Genomic DNA, 17,287 nt, shown 5'->3' on the forward strand with positions numbered 1-17,287 from the left:
GGGAGCTGGATGGGAAGTGAGGCTGCCGGGACATGAAGCAGCATCCGTTAGGGGCGACTCCCCGGAGGTCCAGCCCCGTGAGGACCGCCCTGCTTTTCCTGGCTCCCTGCCCCACATCTCCGACCACTGCGCCTCCTACCCTGTAAGTGCGCTGGGCAGGATGTCAAGGCCACAGCATCACCACTGATGTCCCGGGCCAGGGCGTGTCCGTGGAGACCTTCCCACGGATGAAGAAGGAAGGCCAGAAGTCATCTGAAGACCACTTGGAGGGAGGGGCCGCCCAGGCCGTGAGCCAGTGCCTGGTTCTCAGAGGACTGTCGTTCAAATGCTCCCCCAGGCCCGTGGGCTGTCACTGCTGTCCGTGTCTGCTCAGTCCACGCCAAGGGAACCCAGGGGGGCCCGGGGCCAGTGCTTCCTCCTCAGATTAAAACACTGCCGACTGAAATGCTCATGGACAAGAAAAAGAAAAGATTTCCACTCCTGCCCACCCTCGAGGCTTGCCCAGTGCCGTGGTGCGTCCCGGCTCTTACGATAACATCCGCAGGACTGGCACATGGAGCGGCAGGTGGCACAGGCCGGCTCTGGGGAAACGCCAGTTCCAGGCTGATGTGGGTTTTCACCTCCTGCCGTCCTGCGGGCTGACACTAACTGAGGCACATTCTTAAAGATTGTGACGGTTTATTTCGTAATTACATCTCTGTGTGTATGCATGCGCAGAGGAGGACATGGAAGTTTCTGGGTGTTGCAGGGAACTGGCCTGTGCCCCCCACATGTGCTGCTCAGAGGCACAGCAGCAGGTATGCCTGAGAGCGGGCCACCATGCCCACCACCTGCTTCCCCCTGCCCGTGGGCATCATTTCGGCGCAGCCTGCACGAAGTACTTGTGGCAGGCGGATGTAAGCGCAGCCACGAACACGACGAACTCGCTGAAGTCCACCTCGGCGTCTCCGTTGGCGTCCAGGTCCCTGAGCAGTTTGTCCACGGCATCCCTGTCCTTCCCGCTCTAGGAGAAAGGGGGTGAGGGCAGGGTTGGTGACACAGGAGGCTGTGCCAGGCCCTGGCCTCACTGCCCACCTCCAGGCCTACTGCTGTCACCCAGGCCCAGGAATGAGGTGCTGGGGTGGGTCCTAAGCCGGGTGACAGGCTGCAAAAAGCAGGAACTGCATGGGACACAAGGCAGTGGTGTTCTGAGGGGGACTGGGGTACTGAGGTGCCTTCCGCCGGGGTTGGGCTCTGCTGTGGGTCATGACACATACCTGCATGTGTACACACATGCACACCCCCCGCTGGGCTCCAGGCGTCGTTGGCTCTAGGTGCACAGACCCGTGTACGTATATACACACACACGCCACACACTCCTCTGGCCTCTGCTGAGTGTGCGTGTGTGTCCCAATGCAGACTGGTCATCATGACAGCCAGCAGTAAGGAGGTTCCTGGGGATGGTAAGGTGGCCCCATGGGACCTGTCCTGGGCCACACAGGGAGAAAGGTACAGCTGGGGTGCAGACACCTGGCTCTGGCAGCAGGTGTGACCAGAGCACAGCAGCAGGGGGCGCTGACGCTCCACCAGAGACTCACAGCTCCACATGGAGCCAGTGAACAGGTCCCACGGGCCCTGCGCAACTCTCAGTGCTAGCACTGCCAGGCACTGCCAGGCCGGGCGCTGAGGAGCGGGGCCACCAGGGTGTGCTCTTTATAGGGTGCATGGTTCCGCTGTCTCTGTTTCAGAGGAAGGCTTGCCCGAGGGCGTGACCAGGCTCCCCTAGGTGATCTGGTTCTCACGGTGTACCCCCTAGGAGGTGGCTGTGAGGGCACAGGTTGTTGGGCTCTTGTCGGCACCCACGCAGGACAGCTGGCTCACGCTCCTGGCTGTGGCCTGGTCCAGAGGCCCTCGGGCAACACTGGGACAGCTGTGGAGCCATGCACACTGAAGCGGGGACACACTGGTGGCCCTGTTTGTCCCAGCACGAGAACCCGAGCTGGACACCTGCTCGAGCTCCTGGCTGTGGCCTGGTCCAGCCCTGGTGTATGTGAGCCAGCAGGTGCAAGTTCTCTCACATAAAATCACATGGATGCTCACACTTGGGACAGGTGATCAGCTCTGTGTGTGGGTTCCCGGAATGGACAAGTGTGCGCAGTAAGCCTCAGGGGAGAGTTTGCCATACACAGCTGCCCTCAGCCCTCGTGCCAGCTCTCCGTGAGGAGAGGGAGGTCCTGCCCAGGGCTGGCCATCCCCACACGCCTGGCTTCTGCCCCTCCCACAGACACGGACACCAGAGAAAGAGGAGTGACGGCTGTCAAAAGCGCCGCCACCTTGGCATTTGGAAAATGGAGGCAGCCTTCTCAGGTGCTTGACATCTTTGCAGTTTACAACTCAGGTCCCCAAGTCTGAATGTTCCCAAAGCTCAACCTCGGGGTACACCCTTGGCTGGCAGAGGCTGCTGGGCCCAGAGGGGCAGGGAGCCAGGGAGAGGGCCAATGCATGTCTCCTGTGAGTCCCCACTTCTTCACTTCCAACCCAGCTCCCTGCTAATATCCTGGGAAAACAATGGAAAATGGCACAAGTCCTTGGGACCCTGCACCCACATGGCGGACCCTGCACCCACGTGGCAGACCCTGCACCCACATGGCAGAGCCTGCACCCACATGGCGGACCCTGCACCCATGTGGCAGAGCCTGCACCCACATGGCAGACCCTGCACCCACATGGCGGACCCTGCACCCACATGGCAGAGCCTGCACCCACATGGCGGACCCTGCACCCACGTGGCGGACCCTGCACCCACGTGGCAGAGCCTGCACCCACAAGGCAGAGCCTGCACCCACATGGCAGAGCCTGCACCCATGTGGTAGAACCTGCACCCACATGGCGGACTGGTGGAGTTCCAGGCTTTCTTGTTTTGACCTGGCCCAACTTTGGCCCTGAAGTCATCTGAGGAGTGAACTAGTGGATAGATGATCTCTGTCACATCTTGAGGGGCTGACACCATGGCTGAGCCGGCTAATCTTCCTTCCCATGGTGCTGGCATCCCATTAGGATACCAGTTCATGTCCTGCTGTTCCATCTCCTACCTAGCTCCCTGCCTGTGGCCTGGGAAAGCTGCAGAGCACGGCACAGGGCCTTGGGACCCTGCACTCATGTGGAAGACCTGGAAGAAACTCCTGGCTCCTGGCTTGAGATTGGCTCAGCTTCAGCCATTATGGCCATTTGAGGAGTGAACCAGTTGAGTGAAGACCTAACCTCTTTTCCTCACTCTGTAAATCTGCCTTTCAAATAAAAATAAATGTTAAAAAGACAGAAACAAATGTTTAAAGCACCTGTATTAGGCCTGCAGGGGACACTGGCCCCGTAGGGGTCTTGCTTGAGGCTCCTGGCCCAGGGAGGACGGGGCCAGGAAGAGTTGTTGATGGTCCTGATTGCTGTTGGCCTCACAAATGCCAAGCAATAAGGCACCTGGACATGGAGGAGGGCAGACGGCAGGGCTGGGACAGCTGTGGTCAGCACCTGCAGGGGGAGGTGGTCAGTGGCCAGTGCCCAGGCGTGGAGCGCTCTCCAGGGTCCCACAGGAGGCCAGGCACGGCTGCAGTGCATGGAGGCTTAATCCTCAGCACCTGCTCTGTACCCGGCCTCCCCACCCAGTGTCCACAGTGGACATGCCCCGTGCCTCCCCTGGCCAGTGTGCACACCCCTCAGGGTGTTGCCCTCTGCTTCCACACTGTCCCAACACAGCTGCCCCCACAGAGCTCCGGCTTTGGGTGGCCATGTAACCCAGCTGCTTCCAAGCCCCTGCCATGGGTCTGGCCCCGTCCCTCGGCTCTCTGGCCTCCCGGCCCCACCTGGCCCTCACCTGCAGGAAGCCCGGGAGCTCCTTCTCCATCAGCACCTTCAGCTCACCCTTGGTCAGGCTCTGGGGGTCACCCTCACCGCCCGCGTACCGGGCAAAGACGTCGATGATCATGCCCATGGCTGTCTCGAGCTCCGTCATGGTGCCACTGGGTCTGAGCCACCTTCCTCCTGGGACTGCGGCAGGAGCGACAGTGCTTTATGAGGCCAGGCTGAGGGGGTGTGGCCCACGCGGCGGGAGAGCCAGCAAGCCCTGCCCTCCTGCCGGGCTCTGGTCCAACGCGCAATGCTCACTAGGATTTCCTTTCTAGAACCTTTCCTCAGCCCAGGCCAGGAATAGGCCTCCTCAGGGCAGCCTCACTTTGCCATGCTCTCCTATCGTGGGGTCACCACTGAGCCCTGGTGGTGTCCTGTCCTCCCCAGGTGGGCTGCTGGGGTTGGGGGATGCATGCTGTTTGCTGAGTGAGCAATGAGTGACATGTCAGCAGGTGGGGCTGCTTGACGCACAGACATGACCAAGCATCAGTGGAAGGAGTGAGGACAGAGGTAGGAGCCACCCTAATGCCCCCTCGGCGATCAGGGACCAGCTGGGGGTCCTCGGTCCCTTGCAGCCCAGGGCTATAGCACCAGCTGTCCCCACTGTACAGCTAGCATAGACCTCGGGGAGCCGGGCCATATCATTTGGCGGAGGAGGCTGCAGGGCACTGGAGGCCATCCGAGGGTCCCTGCTGTGTCACAAGACCTCCAAGGCCGATCTGTGGGAGGGACACGACCTGCTGACTGGTGTGCGGGGCCTCAGCCCTGCTTCTGGGCATTGCAGCAGTTACAGTGGGCCAGCCCAGCAACCTCGAGCCCGTCAGGGCACTGTCCTTGGAGCAGAAGCACACGGAGGAGGGGTTGCTGGTGGCCTTGGTGTGGCAGGGAACCCCTCCCAGGCCAGCCTTGGACTGCACTACACATTGGTCTAGGAAGCTAGTCTCCTGCAAACGATGTGAGCACCCTTCCTGTCCCCACCCAGCATGGGCAGCCAGGTCCCTGGTGCCACGACCTCCTCTCCAGCAGCAGATGCCATAGAGTCCTGGGGCCTGTGAGACCGCAGAACCTATGTAAGTGCCCACAGCACCCAGAGGGCATGTTCGTGCCTGCAAACGGGAAGGCCAGCTGGCCCGATCCAAGCTCCTCAGCGAACTCCTACTACCTGGTGGCGCTGCCGGCCTGCAGGCTGATGTGTCCAGCACCCGGTTCAGGCGAATGGATGAGAAGGCTCCCACGCAGTGACTCGGACACAGAGGTAGAGCGGCCAGCCACCGCCCTTCCCAGCCTAGGGACCCTGCCTGGCAGACAAAGGCAGAAGACGGGCAGTGAGTCCAAGAGCCCCAGGAGGGGCTGGAAAAACCAGCAGGTGCTGGGTGTGGTGTCCATGAGGCCTAACAGTGACATGCCACTGTGGGGACAGCTCCAGGAAACAGCTCTGTTCTCTGTGGTCACGTTGTGACTTTCTGAGGACGTCCATGCTGGGCAGAGCCAGGCCCAGACTGCACGGTGGGCAAGCTCAGGCCAGGCACTCCCTGGGACTGCCAGCTGTCCTGCTGCCAGGCTGGGAGGGGGAGCAGAGGCCCAGAGGAAGGCGGTGTCTGCCATGCCAGCCCGTCAGGTGAAGGGAGTCGGGAGGGCTGTGAAGTTGGAGCAGGCAAGCCCAGGGGTGCGGGTGAGCAGTGAGGCCCCACGCGGGGCTGGGCTTGGAGGCCTAAAGGACACGGAGCAGCAGACTTCCTGCTGGGATCCAGCGCTGTGCGCCTGGCTCTCACCGCTGTGCCACACCCCTGAGCTCTTGGCACCGGGGGGTGTGTGTGTTGGGGTGGGCTGGCATTGTGGCACAGTCGTTAGACTAACAGCCCACATCCCAGCTCTGCTTCTTCTCACCTGGTCCCCTGCTGATGCCCCTGGAAAAGCAGCAGAGGATGTCCCAAGCACTTGGACCCCTGTCCGCGATGTGGGAGACGCAGAAGGAGTTCCCAGCCCCTGGCCCTGTGGCCGCTTGGGCAAGGAAATCAGCGGCTGAAGACCTCTAGCCCCACTCTTCACTGCCTCCCCAGCCCGGCAATGCCTGTGCACCCGAGCCGGCTGGGTCTCCATGGGGAACTAGGTGAGGGAAGCCAGGGCCTCACCCACCCTCCACAGCAACCTGAGACTTTGTCCATGGCCAGTGGAGACCCAAAGGCAAGAGGTGAGTCAACAGACCCGCCCAGCTCTACTGCACAAACATGGCCTCAATCTAGCTGGTTCTCCCCTTGATAATGTACCAGACAAATATTTGATGAGGGAGGAGGCTCAGGGCCTTGGGAAGCAAGGCTCTCAGAGCCACGGGCCTGTGAGGGCAGCGGCCACGGGCCTGTGAGGGCAGCGGCCACAGACCTGCGGGCAGGAGCCATGTCTCACCCCACGTACACGGCTCCCAGGAAAAGTAGCAGAGATCTGCAACCTGACAGAGGCCACCTGCAAGTGACTTCGAGCTGAAGAAACAGGACATGTCCCAGGCACCTACCTGCCCATGCCACACACCGAGAACACAGCTGTTAATGGCTCAAGTGCCCAGGACATGGTGATCTGTCTTGTTGGCCTCAGGGTGGGGTTACCAAGTTCAGCCACAGGAACATTTGTCACCCAGCCATGCCAGCTAGCAGTCAGGCTCAGCAGCAGAGGGAGGGGGCAGGCCTCCCATGGCAATTAGGGGGACAAGCCCTGTGGAATGTAGGTTGCCCGAGCCTGGGACCATAACACCAGCCAGTTCATAGCAGAGCCGGGAGTGGGCCAGGTTGAGCTAGGCTGCTGCATCCTCCAGTGAGAGCTGGGACTGGGGGTTGGCCAGGCTGTAGCACCTGCTGGCAGACGTCAAGATGGGGGGTGGGTCAGAGAACCCGTTGGCATGTGTAAGACCTAGCGCTGTGAGCAGGCCTGAAGGAGAGTTTCAGGTACTCCCTTGCTGGGCTGCTGCTTCCACTGGTATGAGAGCTAAGATAGGGGGCAGAATGGCCCTGGGGTGGGCCAGGCCAGGCGAGGCCAGGCTGCCACGTTCTTGAGTGTGTCCGAGAGCCAGAGGTGTGCAGGCTGGCTGGGATAGGCTGCAGCACTGCTGGCAGCTGCTGGGAGTGGGCCTGCAGGGGGTCTATGGGCACTCCTCTGCTAGGCTGCAGCTCCTGCTGTTGAGCACAAGAGCCGGGACTGGCGGTGGATTGGTCTCGGCAAAGCAACAGCACCCACAGGCAAGTGTGTAGGCTGGTTCTGGAGGTGCGTCAGGCTGAGCTGTTACAGCTCCCATGGTGTGCACGAGAGCCAGATGACATGCTGGATGGGCCTGGCTAGGGTGCAGCACATGCTAGCACACACAAAAAACCAGGGCTGGTGATGGGCCTGGGGATCGCCCTAACTAGGCTGTGGCACCCACTGGTGTGTGTGAAGACAGGGCCGGTGGCGGGCTAGGTCACAGCACCTATCAATTTGTGTGTGAGATGAGGGCTGATGGCAGAACTGACGAGGCAGCTGCACCCACTGGTATGTGTGCTGGCTGGTACAGCTGACAGATCAAACCTGAGCCTGCACTGGCTGCAGCATGGGAATCAAGTCTGAGGTCACCCCAGGCAGTTTCTTGGGGGATACCCCAACTAGATAGCTGGACTCAGGCCCTGGCCACAGCACAAACTGTAATCTATGTGGTCCAACTGTGGAGGGCATATGACAAGACAACACTTCCTCAGTTGCCTGCACATCATCAGCATGCCCAGAGGCACAGGGTGGACGTGGGCATCAGGTCATCTGGGCCAGCAGGAGATGTCCACTGCCTTATCAGAGGATGCAAAGCAGCACAGGTGGGACAATTCTCCCGGCCAACAGGCTCCTGCCTGTGGATGGACTAAGGCGGACCCGGCCAGCTAACAGACCTTGGAAAGATTTTCTCAATCCCGGTGCAATGAAGCCGACAGTGTCTCAGAACCATCCAAACCACTGAGGTCACACCTCGGAACACCCTTCCCCATCCGGGTCTCTAAGGCGTCCCCAGACGCCCATGTAGTTTGACACAAGGAGTTACCCCCCCCCTTTCCTCCTTGTGGACACAGGAGGGGGAGAAAATGAAGCATTTGTCCGTTCACCTTCTTCCCTAACTCAACCCTGCTCCGCCTAAGTGCAGACCCCCTTTAATTGCACTGCAAATCTGACAGTTAACACTGATAGCTCATTAGGGATTATGACTCATGACTCTGGTTCATCAGATGTTCCTATCTGAGCATCTTCAAAAGACTTTCCAAATAAAACAAGTCTTAAAATCCCTTTCGACAGGTAAACAATGCTAAAGGCTTGCCCTGCAGCTGCTCCTCTGCCCCTGGGGACCTCCTGTGGGTGCTCCTCTCAGGCCACACCTCCTCGGGACGAGCGCGGGCAGCACGCCCAGGCGGTCTGCCAGGTGGACCAGATGCCACATTGCTTCCTTCAACATCCCCCCACCACTCTGGAAGTCTCCAGCCTTCTGCTCCGCAGCGTCCAGACTACTCGTCCTGTTGTGGTCATCCTCGCCGCTGCACGAATTAGCTCTGGGGCTTGCGCATCTTTGATAGGATCGTCCATCCTGGGAGGAGACGTCTCCCACAGGGAGGACGTCCACACAAGACGGCACATCCGAGGGCTCAGCTGTGCAGCCCAGAGCTTTATTCCTGCTTTCTTTTTGTTTTGTGGGGTCAATATTTTAACAGTCTGAGACCAAAAATCAATGCAACGCTATCTACAAGGAGCCCAGTATCAGACATGAGTCACCGCAGTGAGTCCCGGGGACAGACCAAAGGAATGACTGGCGACACTGCAGCGTGCACTGGGAGGGTTCAGGCTTCCTCACCGGCCATTCTCAGTCCTGTGGCTCACTGCCGCCCTCCTGGGGAGACTGGCTGGGAGGCTGGAGCCTATCTTGCCTTCCTGGGTGGTGCTGAGGCTGTCAAACGAAGGAGATACCGAGGGTGCCCACGCTGTGTGAGGGGCCGGAAGAGGAGGGTGCATCACGCATGCTGACAGAACAGGCCCGCCGTGGTGGCCCAGTGGCTAAAGTCCTCGCCTTGAATGCCCGAGATCCCATATGGGCACCGGTTCTAATCCCAGCAGCTCCACTTCCCATCCAGCTCCCTGTTTGTGGCCTGGGAAAGCAGTCAAGGATGGCCCAATATTTTGGGACCCTGCACCCATGTGGGAGACCTGGAGGAAGTTCCTGGCTCCTGGCTCCGGATTAGCACAGCACCGGCCGTTGCACTCACTTACGGAGTGAATCATCAATGGAAGATCTTCCTCTCTATCTCTTCTCTCCTCTCTCTATATCTGACTTTGTAATTAAAAGGAAAAAAAAAAAAAGAGCAGAGGGCTGAGGATGAACCCAGGAGGACGTCCAGAGGGTGGTGTCCCTGGGCAGGAGTTAGCAGCAGGCTCTACAGGACTGGAATAACTGGGGCCTTCCAAAGTCTCACAGGGCTGGGGCGGTAGGTCCAGCAGCCACCTGGCACGCCAGCATCCCTACCACAGCACCGGCCTGTCCACTTCCTGTCCAGCCGCCGCTGAGGGCACCGGTGACGGGTTGTAAAGGATGGGCCGGCGTTAGTGCGACCAGCACACTGCAGGGCGTCCACCAGGCATGGCCCACCAAGTGCCCCGTGCCCACGATGGCCCTGGGAGGCAGCACTGGTGACGCTCTGCGCAGGCGTCCCCGAGGCTGGGGGTCCAGCCCGACGGGGACAAGCGGGAAGCATGGAGACGGAGGGGAAGGCTGCGGGCAGAGGACCCTGCACGAGGCGCAGGCCAGCTACCGGCACCGCGAGACCGCGGGTTCTCCGTGGGCCGCACGGCCGTCCTGTGTCCTTGACTGTCCTACGACCAGAGGCCCTCGGGTGTCAGCTGAATCAAGACCGGGTGAGCAGCAGAGCGGCACTGCGCTCGGAGGCCTCCACCTCACTCCTCCCGTCGCTCTGCGCGTTCCGGGGAGCCCCCACGCCTCGTCAAGGGTTCGAGGCTCGCTTGCTTTGCTAATATCTCACTTCCCAAACTACACCCAGAAAACGCCAACGCCGGCACTCAACATGGCCACCAGCCGTCAACCGGCGCTGGGCCATCCCTTTCACGACAGTCCAGGAGTCCTTTACGGCCATGCCCTATGGGGGGGGGGGGTCTGCGGCAGCAGCCTGGGCCGCGCAGGCGCAGTTGCATCTTTGCGGCTGCCAGGTTATGGCGCGCATGCGCTGAAGGGGACCCCGCAGCGTGGGAGCCCAGACGGCCAGGTGGCCTGCCAGGGGCCATGTTGAGGGCAGCAGGAGCTGACTCCCGCGGCCTTGTGCAAAGGAAGGCCTTTGCTCCGCTGTGAACGGCCCCTTCCCGGCGGGGAACCCGCGGGTCAACGGGGCAGGACGCAGCCAGCCTGCAGGGTGCTCGGGCTCGCCCCTGACCCACCGGAAGGCAAGGGAGCTTCCCTAACTGCCGGGCGGGTCCCCCCTGCTCCACTTCTGATGCCGCTGCCTGCCGACACGCCTGGGAGGCCAGCCCAGGACGCAGGGCAGCAGCCTGGCCTGCCCCACTGACCATCCTGCCTCCTTGGCTAGCTCTGCTGTGCACAACTGCCTTCTCCCCGGGGCCCCCCCGCGGATGGGGCACCCCGATGCCCGTGTCCCCTCACTGAGCTGACCACACCCGGCCTCCTGCTGCCCTCCCAGGCGGCCGGGTGATGTCATGCCCGGTGCCCCCAGCCCCCACACCTGGATGGACACATGTGCCACACCCGCACAGGTATGAGCCGAGGGCCTGTGAGCACAGCTGTCCACCATCTGAGGGCCAGCCATGACCAGCTCTGCGGCGACTGGCCCCTGGTGGGGGAGTCGAGATGCCCAGCAGAGCTGCCCACGACTCACGACGGCGGCCAGGGGCTGTGCCCCTCCGGCCTTGCCGCCTGGCTGCCCTCCATGTGGGCACGAAGGAGCGCCCAGTCCTGTCTGCCACACTGCAGGGACCAGTACGTTCCCAGGGCAACCAAGGGAGATGGCTCACCCCCAGACACTTCCTAATAAACTTTCTAGGATTTGTGTTCTCAAGCAAATGAATACTTTTATTAACACGGTAGGTTGTTTTCTTCTCAACGCGGTAGGGTTTGACCTCAAATATTGATCATTTCTGCTGAAGCACTCAGCCGGACGTGACCCTGACAGCTGTCCGCCTTCCGGTTCCGGCCAGCAGGCTGCGGTGGACAGCCCCTTCCCCTCCAGGCCGAGGGCCTCGGGCAGCCCCACTCGGGGTGCAGTCCATTAGCTTGCTAAGACTCCCAGGGCACGGGCAGATAAAGCCGAGTTGGGGCTGTCACACGGAACACAGTACCACGCACAACTCCCCTCCTTTGGTCTCACAGAAATTAAAGTTCCCGCAAACAGCACCAGCGTCCACGCCTCCTCCGGGCCCAGGCGCTCCGGCTCCGAGTCCCCGGCGTCTCACAGCCCAGAGGTCCGGAGCTCGCCGGACTTGCCGAAATTCAGACATCGCAGCCAAAGCCCAGGAACCAATCGACCGCTGCCAAAGGTTACACTCTAGGCCTAGATTCCTGCAGGGGAGGGCATGTGCCAAATAACAGTAATAATAAAAAGGTACTTCCCCAAACCGAAACACTCAACAATGCAAAACCTATATTGAGGTCATTAACCACAGACCATAGCAGAAACGTAGTGTAAGTTGGGACAGAGCGTAGACAGAGGGGAGAGAGAAAAAAAAACAAACAAAAGGCTCTCTGGTTTCAGCTTCTCCGGGGTCAGCCACTCTCCATCACTCGACCGCAAGCAGTGGGCCGCGAACCTGGACATCAAACAGAGCGGGTGTAAGCGGGCCCGACCCCGATCACCCCGACTCTGAACCCCTCCCCGGGACCCCACACCAGGGTCACCCCATGATGCTCGACCCCTTCCCTGGAACCCCGATCCAGGGTCACCCCAACCGCGACGCCCTCCCCAGGACCCCAACCCCTGTCAGCCCTTGATGCTCAGCCCCTCCCGGCCACCCCGACCCGTCACCCCTTGATGCTCGGGCCCCTCCCCATCCCCGGGACCCTGACCCCCGTCACCCCTTGATGCTCAGCCCCTCCAGGCCACCCCGACCCTGCCCGGGACCCTCGCCCTCACCGCGCTCACGCCGACTCGCCCTTCTCGATCCGCCGCACCAGCGCCACCAGCATCTCGGCCATCTTGGCCGTCTCGCGGGCCTTCTCGTCGGCCTCCTCGGCCCGCGCGGCCGCCCGCCCGGGGCCCTGCAGCTGGTTCAGGGCGCTCTCCTCCGACGCCTCCACCTGCGCCCGCACGGCGATCAGCAGCTTGTCCATCTCCCAGCGGCGGCCGCCGTGCGCGCGGCTCGGCGCCGCCAGGTCCGCCCGCATCTCGCGGATGAGTGGCAGCAAGAACTGCTCGAAATCCTCCTGGGGCTCCAGCACCTCCACCTCCTCGGGCTCGGCCGGCTCGGCCGCGTCCACGGGCCGCATCTCCGCCGCCTGCTGCGGACACTCGCTACGCCTGCCCGCCGAGCTCCGCCGCCCCGTCCGCACTCGGGCCCGGCCTCACGCGCCTCCCGTCCGGCCGAGCGACCAGCGAGCCACTCGCCAGCACGGACGCGGCCGACAAAATGGACGCCCCGCCGTCCGCCGGCGCGGCGCGCGCTGCGACCGCTCTCACGACGCCGGCCGCGCCGCTTTACGGCCCGGGCGGAGGGGGCGGGCGCGCGCGCGGCTATAAAAGGCGGACGCCGCCGGGTTCCGCGCGGCCTGCCGCGCAGGCGCACTGGGTCCGCTCAGCCTGGCGTCCTGGCAGGTTTTTCTCGGTGGTCGCAGTGCGGGGCTCCGGGCGGGCGTCGGCCTCCGCACCTTTCTGCAAAATACCCGCGGGCGGCCGGGTTGGCTCGCCTCAGGCACGAGGGCCCCAGACCCGCTCTCGGGCCCCTCGCCCTGTGTCGTTTCTTAGCTGAGGTAATTATTTGGGGGCGTCAAAGCCCCCAGCTGTTGGACCTGTGGCACTCTTAACGGGTTAAAAAGATGTATTCATGGACTAGAGAGGCAGAGGGGAAGCGACTATTCTTCCATCGGTTCACTCTCCAGTGGCGGCAATGGCAAAAGCCAAGAGCTCCATCCCGGTGTCCCACGTGGCCATTAGCAGGGAGCTGCTAGGCAAGCGGAGCGGCGGGGATGCAGACCCCTCAGGTCGCAGCTTAGCTGTCTCTCCGCAGTATTCATGCTCACTCCAGGTGCGGCTCACGTCAACAGTGATAGGTCCAACAGCGGGGGCGCGATGAAAGACTAGACCCAGGACAGGCAGAGGCTGAGGTCCTGGTGCGGTCAGCGACACCTGGGGACTTTGAGTGTGGCCAGCGGTGTGACCCCACTGCAGGGGAGCCCCGGATGTGTGCGTAGGGTGGCACTGCTGCAGGCGTTGCCTGTCTTGCTCTGTGCTGGTCATCTCCGTGCAGTCTGATTATGGCTCAGCCACGTGGGCACTCGCCACCGTCTGTGCACCACCATGGCTGTCAGTATGTTGGCCGGGCCACTGCCCTGTGCCCTCCTCGCTGGCGGCGCAGCCCCAGGCACCTAGGCTTCTTAGAGTGATTTCCATGCTTTGTGTCAGGAAATTCTCTACCCGGAGCTCCGCACCCCCGGGGGACAAGGCCTGGGCTGACTCACGGCGAGGCTGATCCGAAGCTCACCGCACCTGGAAGAGGCATTGTGCGCCTGTCTGCCCTACCTGACCCTCACCGCCTGCCCGTTCTACCCAATCCTGTGTTTAAACCCGCTGGACAGAACTTGGCATGCGTAATTTGCTGGAACAGTTGCCCAGCACACATTTTGGGGAAAGATAGGTTAACTTCCTGGCCTATTGACTCAGCCCCCATACAACAGTAGGTGTTTCAGGAATCCAGTTTGCTTAATTGCCACAAATTTGGTTTTTGTTTTCAGTCTGTTCACTGGAGGCAAGCTGCTGTTTTCAACATGACAGTTAAAGATGAGACAAAAGTTGAGAAAATGCTTTGTGAATGCCAAATTTGGGCACACGGTAAGTGCATCTTTTTTTTTTTAAGATGTATTTATTTTTATGGGAAAGGCAGATTTACAGAGAGAAGGAAGGACAGAGGAAAGGTCGCCTGTCTGCTGGTTCACTCCCCTTATGGCCACAGTGGCCGAGCTGAGCTGAATGGAAGCCTGGAGCCTCTTCCAGGTCTCCCACGTGGGTACAGGGTTCCAAGGCTTTGGGCCGTCCTCGACTGCTTTCCCAGGACACAGGCAGGGAGCTGGATGGGAAGTGGAGCTGCTGGGACACGAACGGGCACCCACGTGGGATGTCAGCAATTGCAGGCAGGATTAGCGAGCTGAGCCATCACGGTGGCCCTGAGCGTACACCTTTTATCAGACCTCTCTTTGTTGCTCTTGTAAAAACCCTACTTTGTGGCCTCATTACTAGGGCAGCGGAAGGGCCCGGTGCTGGTGGGGATGCAGAGCATGGGGAACATGGATGTCTTGTTGCAAAACTGTACGGTCGCTTGGGAATTGAAGTCACACCCTCAGAATCCAGCCATCGCTGTCCTCAGGGCGCCAAGAACCACAGCCACGCAGAAGCCTGTTACACACGGCTTCAGTGCTGGCCTTGGCCTTGTTCATGGCTTTGTTCCATGCCGGCATTGAAGCCATTCAGACGCCATCCCGGTGGGTGAGTGCTGACCCGTGGTGCAGCCCAGCGCCGGAATACAATTCAGTGTGAAGGAAGCGAGTCTTCCAGCCATGAAAAGACCTGAGAAACACGTGTGTGTGGCCGGGTGAGAGGAGCCAAACCAGGTGGCTACTGCATGATTCTAACCTGCCCCACGCTGGAGGAGGCCGGGTACGCAGCCACGGCCTGGTGGGCGGTCGTGTGGGACGGAGGGGAAGGCAGGCTGCTTAGGGCAGTGAAAATGCTCTGTACTGTAGCATGGTGTGGAGGCCTGTCCTGTGCCCTGGTCCAAACCCACAGAACACTGAGCACGCCAGGAGCCCTAACATAAACTAAGCACCTGAGGACTGTGACACATCCCTGCGGCTGCGTGGGTTGGAGTAGTGTGCCACTCCGGGTAGGACAGGACAGCGGGCCGTGGGGGAGGACAGTGGGCTGTGAGGGGGCGGGGGGTGCTGGGGTCTGTGCAGTAGGTGTGGATGACACGAGGGTGTGAAGAGAACAGCTCCCTGCTTGGCAGGGCCTGGGGAGCTTCCAGCTGTTTGGCAGGGCCCGGTGGATTTCTCTCTGACCACCTTGACGCAGTCTCACCCCGTTTGCATGGACACTCAAGCACCTCACTAAGAATTCTGTAATCTATTGAGGCATTGTTTGCCCCTGTGAGATGGCTTTGGCAACTACTGTGAGCTTAAGAGTTAATGTTATTGATAATGTCTCAGTGAGTGGGCCTTTAACTGCGCTCAGGAGTACAATTAAACCTACAATTAAACCCATGCCATTTCTGGACACCTTATTGTGTGCCTACCCACTGTCCTAAAATCGGGCCCAGACATATAGCATGCCTTCTGGGAAACGGCTTAACAAGAATTTTACAAACTAATGGAAGTGACGTGAGTATGAGCTGAAACTGCTATGGCAAAAATATAGTTACTGTGACCTTAAAGGTTAGCCTGTCCTTGCAACTCTTTAGAGCATAGAAAATGTAGCTGCTTTAGCCGCTTTCATAATCTTTTTTTTTTTTTTTTATTGGAAAGGCGGATATACAGAGAGGAGAGACAGAGAGGAAGATCTTCCGTCCGATGATTCACTCCCCAAGTGAGCGCAACGGTCGATGCTATGCCGGTCCGAAGCCAGGAGCCTCTTCCGGGTCTCCCACATGGGTGCAGGTTCCCAAGGCTTTGGGCCGTCCTCGACTGCTTTCCCAGGCCACAGGCAGGGAGCTGGAAGGGAAGCGGGGCTGCCGGGATTAGAACCGGCGCCCATATGGGATCCCGGGCGTGCAAGGCGAGGACCTTTAACCACTTGCGCCACCGTGCCAGGCCCCATAATCTTTTAACTAGAGGAAATATAGGATGACTATTAACATCACAGAGATATACTTTTGCTTATTGTTTGATTGTTTATGAGGCTGGAGAGCCTGCAGTCGTAGGGGGATTTAATGTTTGAAACTTTTTGTCTTAGACCCTTATATTTTTTTCTCTTTTGATGTATTTCTCCCATTAAGTGAGAGATAAGTTGTGAAAATAAAATGTAGTAGGAATGTTTTACTGATTAGCAGGTAACCATCTGTGCCTTGGCCTTGGAGTTCTGGCTGTCACCCAATGGCCACTTCTGAAGAATGAATAACGGCTTGCTTTAAAGAAACTGATTATAGTAACTACAGAATTATCTTTAAGAGCAGCTGGTTGACCATGAAGTAAAAATTGAACATCTGTGCATGCTGTCTTAGTTCTAAAGTAAAAGATAAAAAATCAAATGTTTGTGCAGAGGCTTGTGATGTGTCTAAATAAATAAAAAGGACAGTTTCTTCTTGAGCGAGGAGGCAGCAAAAACACAAGTGTCTGTGTCTTTATCGCCGACTCCACACACCCTTCCCGAGCTCCGAACTCAGCTGGAGCTGGACTCTGGCGGGGGGGAGGACAGTGGGCCGAGTGGGAGGGGAGGACAGTGGGCCGTGTGGGGAATGGGGGGAGGACAGTGGGCCGTGTCAGGGGGAGGACAGTGGGCCGTGTCAGGGGGAGGACAGTGGGCCGTGTGGGGAGTCGGGGGAGGACAGTGGGTTGTGTGAGGGGCAGGGGGAGGGCAAGAACGCCTTACTTGGTGTTCAGTTTGGCTGGGAACTTCACAGGCTGCTTCACAATCAGTTGATTTTAAAGGAAAGAATAAGTGGTTCCCACCAAGTGGGCGAGTTGGAAAACAACACCACAGGTTAAGCCTCCACCTGTAGTGCCGGCATCCCACGTGAGCACCCGTTTTCATCTTGGCTGTCCCACTTCCGAGCCAGCTCCCTGCTAACGTACCTGGGAAAGCAGTGGAGGACGCCCCTGGAGCTTTGAACCTGGTCACCCATGTGTGAGCTAGCTGAAGTTGCAGAGTCCTGGTTTTGGCCTGGCCTAGCCTTGCATGTGTGGCCATGTTGGGAGTGGACCAACCCATGGAAGGTCTCTCTATCCCCCTGTCTCTGTTATTCTCTCAATCTGTGTTTCTCAGTTTTTCTAATAAGTAAATAAATAGATAGATATTAAAAAAAAACTTGGGCCCAGCGCAGTAGCCTAGCGGCTAAAGTCCTTGCTTTGAACGCGTCGGGATCGCATGTGGGCGCGGGGTCTGATCCTGGCAGCTCCACTTCCCATCCAGCTCCCTGCCTGTGGCCTGGGAAAGCAGTCGAGGACGGCCCAAAGCCTTGTGTCCCAGCACCCATG

General features: G+C 59.7%; 2 protein-coding genes and 1 long non-coding RNA gene across 3 annotated transcripts; 1 reads left to right on the forward strand and 2 right to left on the reverse strand.

The window, feature by feature from the left end:
- Positions 1–638: 638 nt before the first annotated feature.
- LOC121146656 (S100 calcium binding protein P) lies at positions 639–4,074 on the reverse strand. The gene is made up of 2 exons (XM_040966200.1): positions 3,848–4,074; positions 639–1,003 (listed from the first exon to the last, which is right to left on the reverse strand). The coding sequence occupies exons 1-2, from the start codon at positions 3,983–3,985 to the stop codon at positions 854–856; spliced, it is 288 nt and encodes a 95-aa protein (XP_040822134.1). The 5' UTR covers positions 3,986–4,074; the 3' UTR covers positions 639–853.
- A 7,440-nt stretch (positions 4,075–11,514) lies between these two features.
- On the reverse strand, positions 11,515–12,532 carry MRFAP1 (Morf4 family associated protein 1). Its single transcript, XM_040965772.1, has 2 exons — positions 12,024–12,532; positions 11,515–11,700 (listed from the first exon to the last, which is right to left on the reverse strand). Exon 1 carries the CDS (start codon positions 12,374–12,376, stop codon positions 12,029–12,031), a length of 348 nt encoding a protein of 115 aa, XP_040821706.1. The 5' UTR covers positions 12,377–12,532; the 3' UTR covers positions 11,515–11,700; positions 12,024–12,028.
- Positions 12,533–12,741: 209 nt separating this feature from the next.
- On the forward strand, positions 12,742–14,416 carry LOC121146409. Its single transcript, XR_005882212.1, has 3 exons — positions 12,742–12,856; positions 13,838–13,934; positions 14,340–14,416. It is a non-coding gene; the product is annotated as an uncharacterized LOC121146409 (long non-coding RNA).
- Positions 14,417–17,287: the final 2,871 nt, after the last annotated feature.

This window comes from Ochotona curzoniae, unplaced genomic scaffold (assembly GCF_017591425.1).
Source record: "Ochotona curzoniae isolate NIBS_2020 unplaced genomic scaffold, NIBS_Ocur_1.0 scaffold_4505, whole genome shotgun sequence".
Taxonomy (NCBI): domain Eukaryota; kingdom Metazoa; phylum Chordata; class Mammalia; order Lagomorpha; family Ochotonidae; genus Ochotona; species Ochotona curzoniae.

Bases quoted from the DNA above. Each gene is read 5' to 3' on its own strand.
- MRFAP1 (XM_040965772.1), bottom strand. From the start codon at position 12,376: ATGCGGCCCGTGGACGCGGCCGAGCCGGCCGAGCCCGAGGAGGTGGAG.
- LOC121146656 (XM_040966200.1), bottom strand. From the start codon at position 3,985: ATGACGGAGCTCGAGACAGCCATGGGCATGATCATCGACGTCTTTGCC. The intron at 1,004-3,847 runs GTGAGGGCCAGG...CCTTTCTCCTAG, and splicing joins AGCTCCCGGGCTTCCTGCAG to AGCGGGAAGGACAGGGATGC.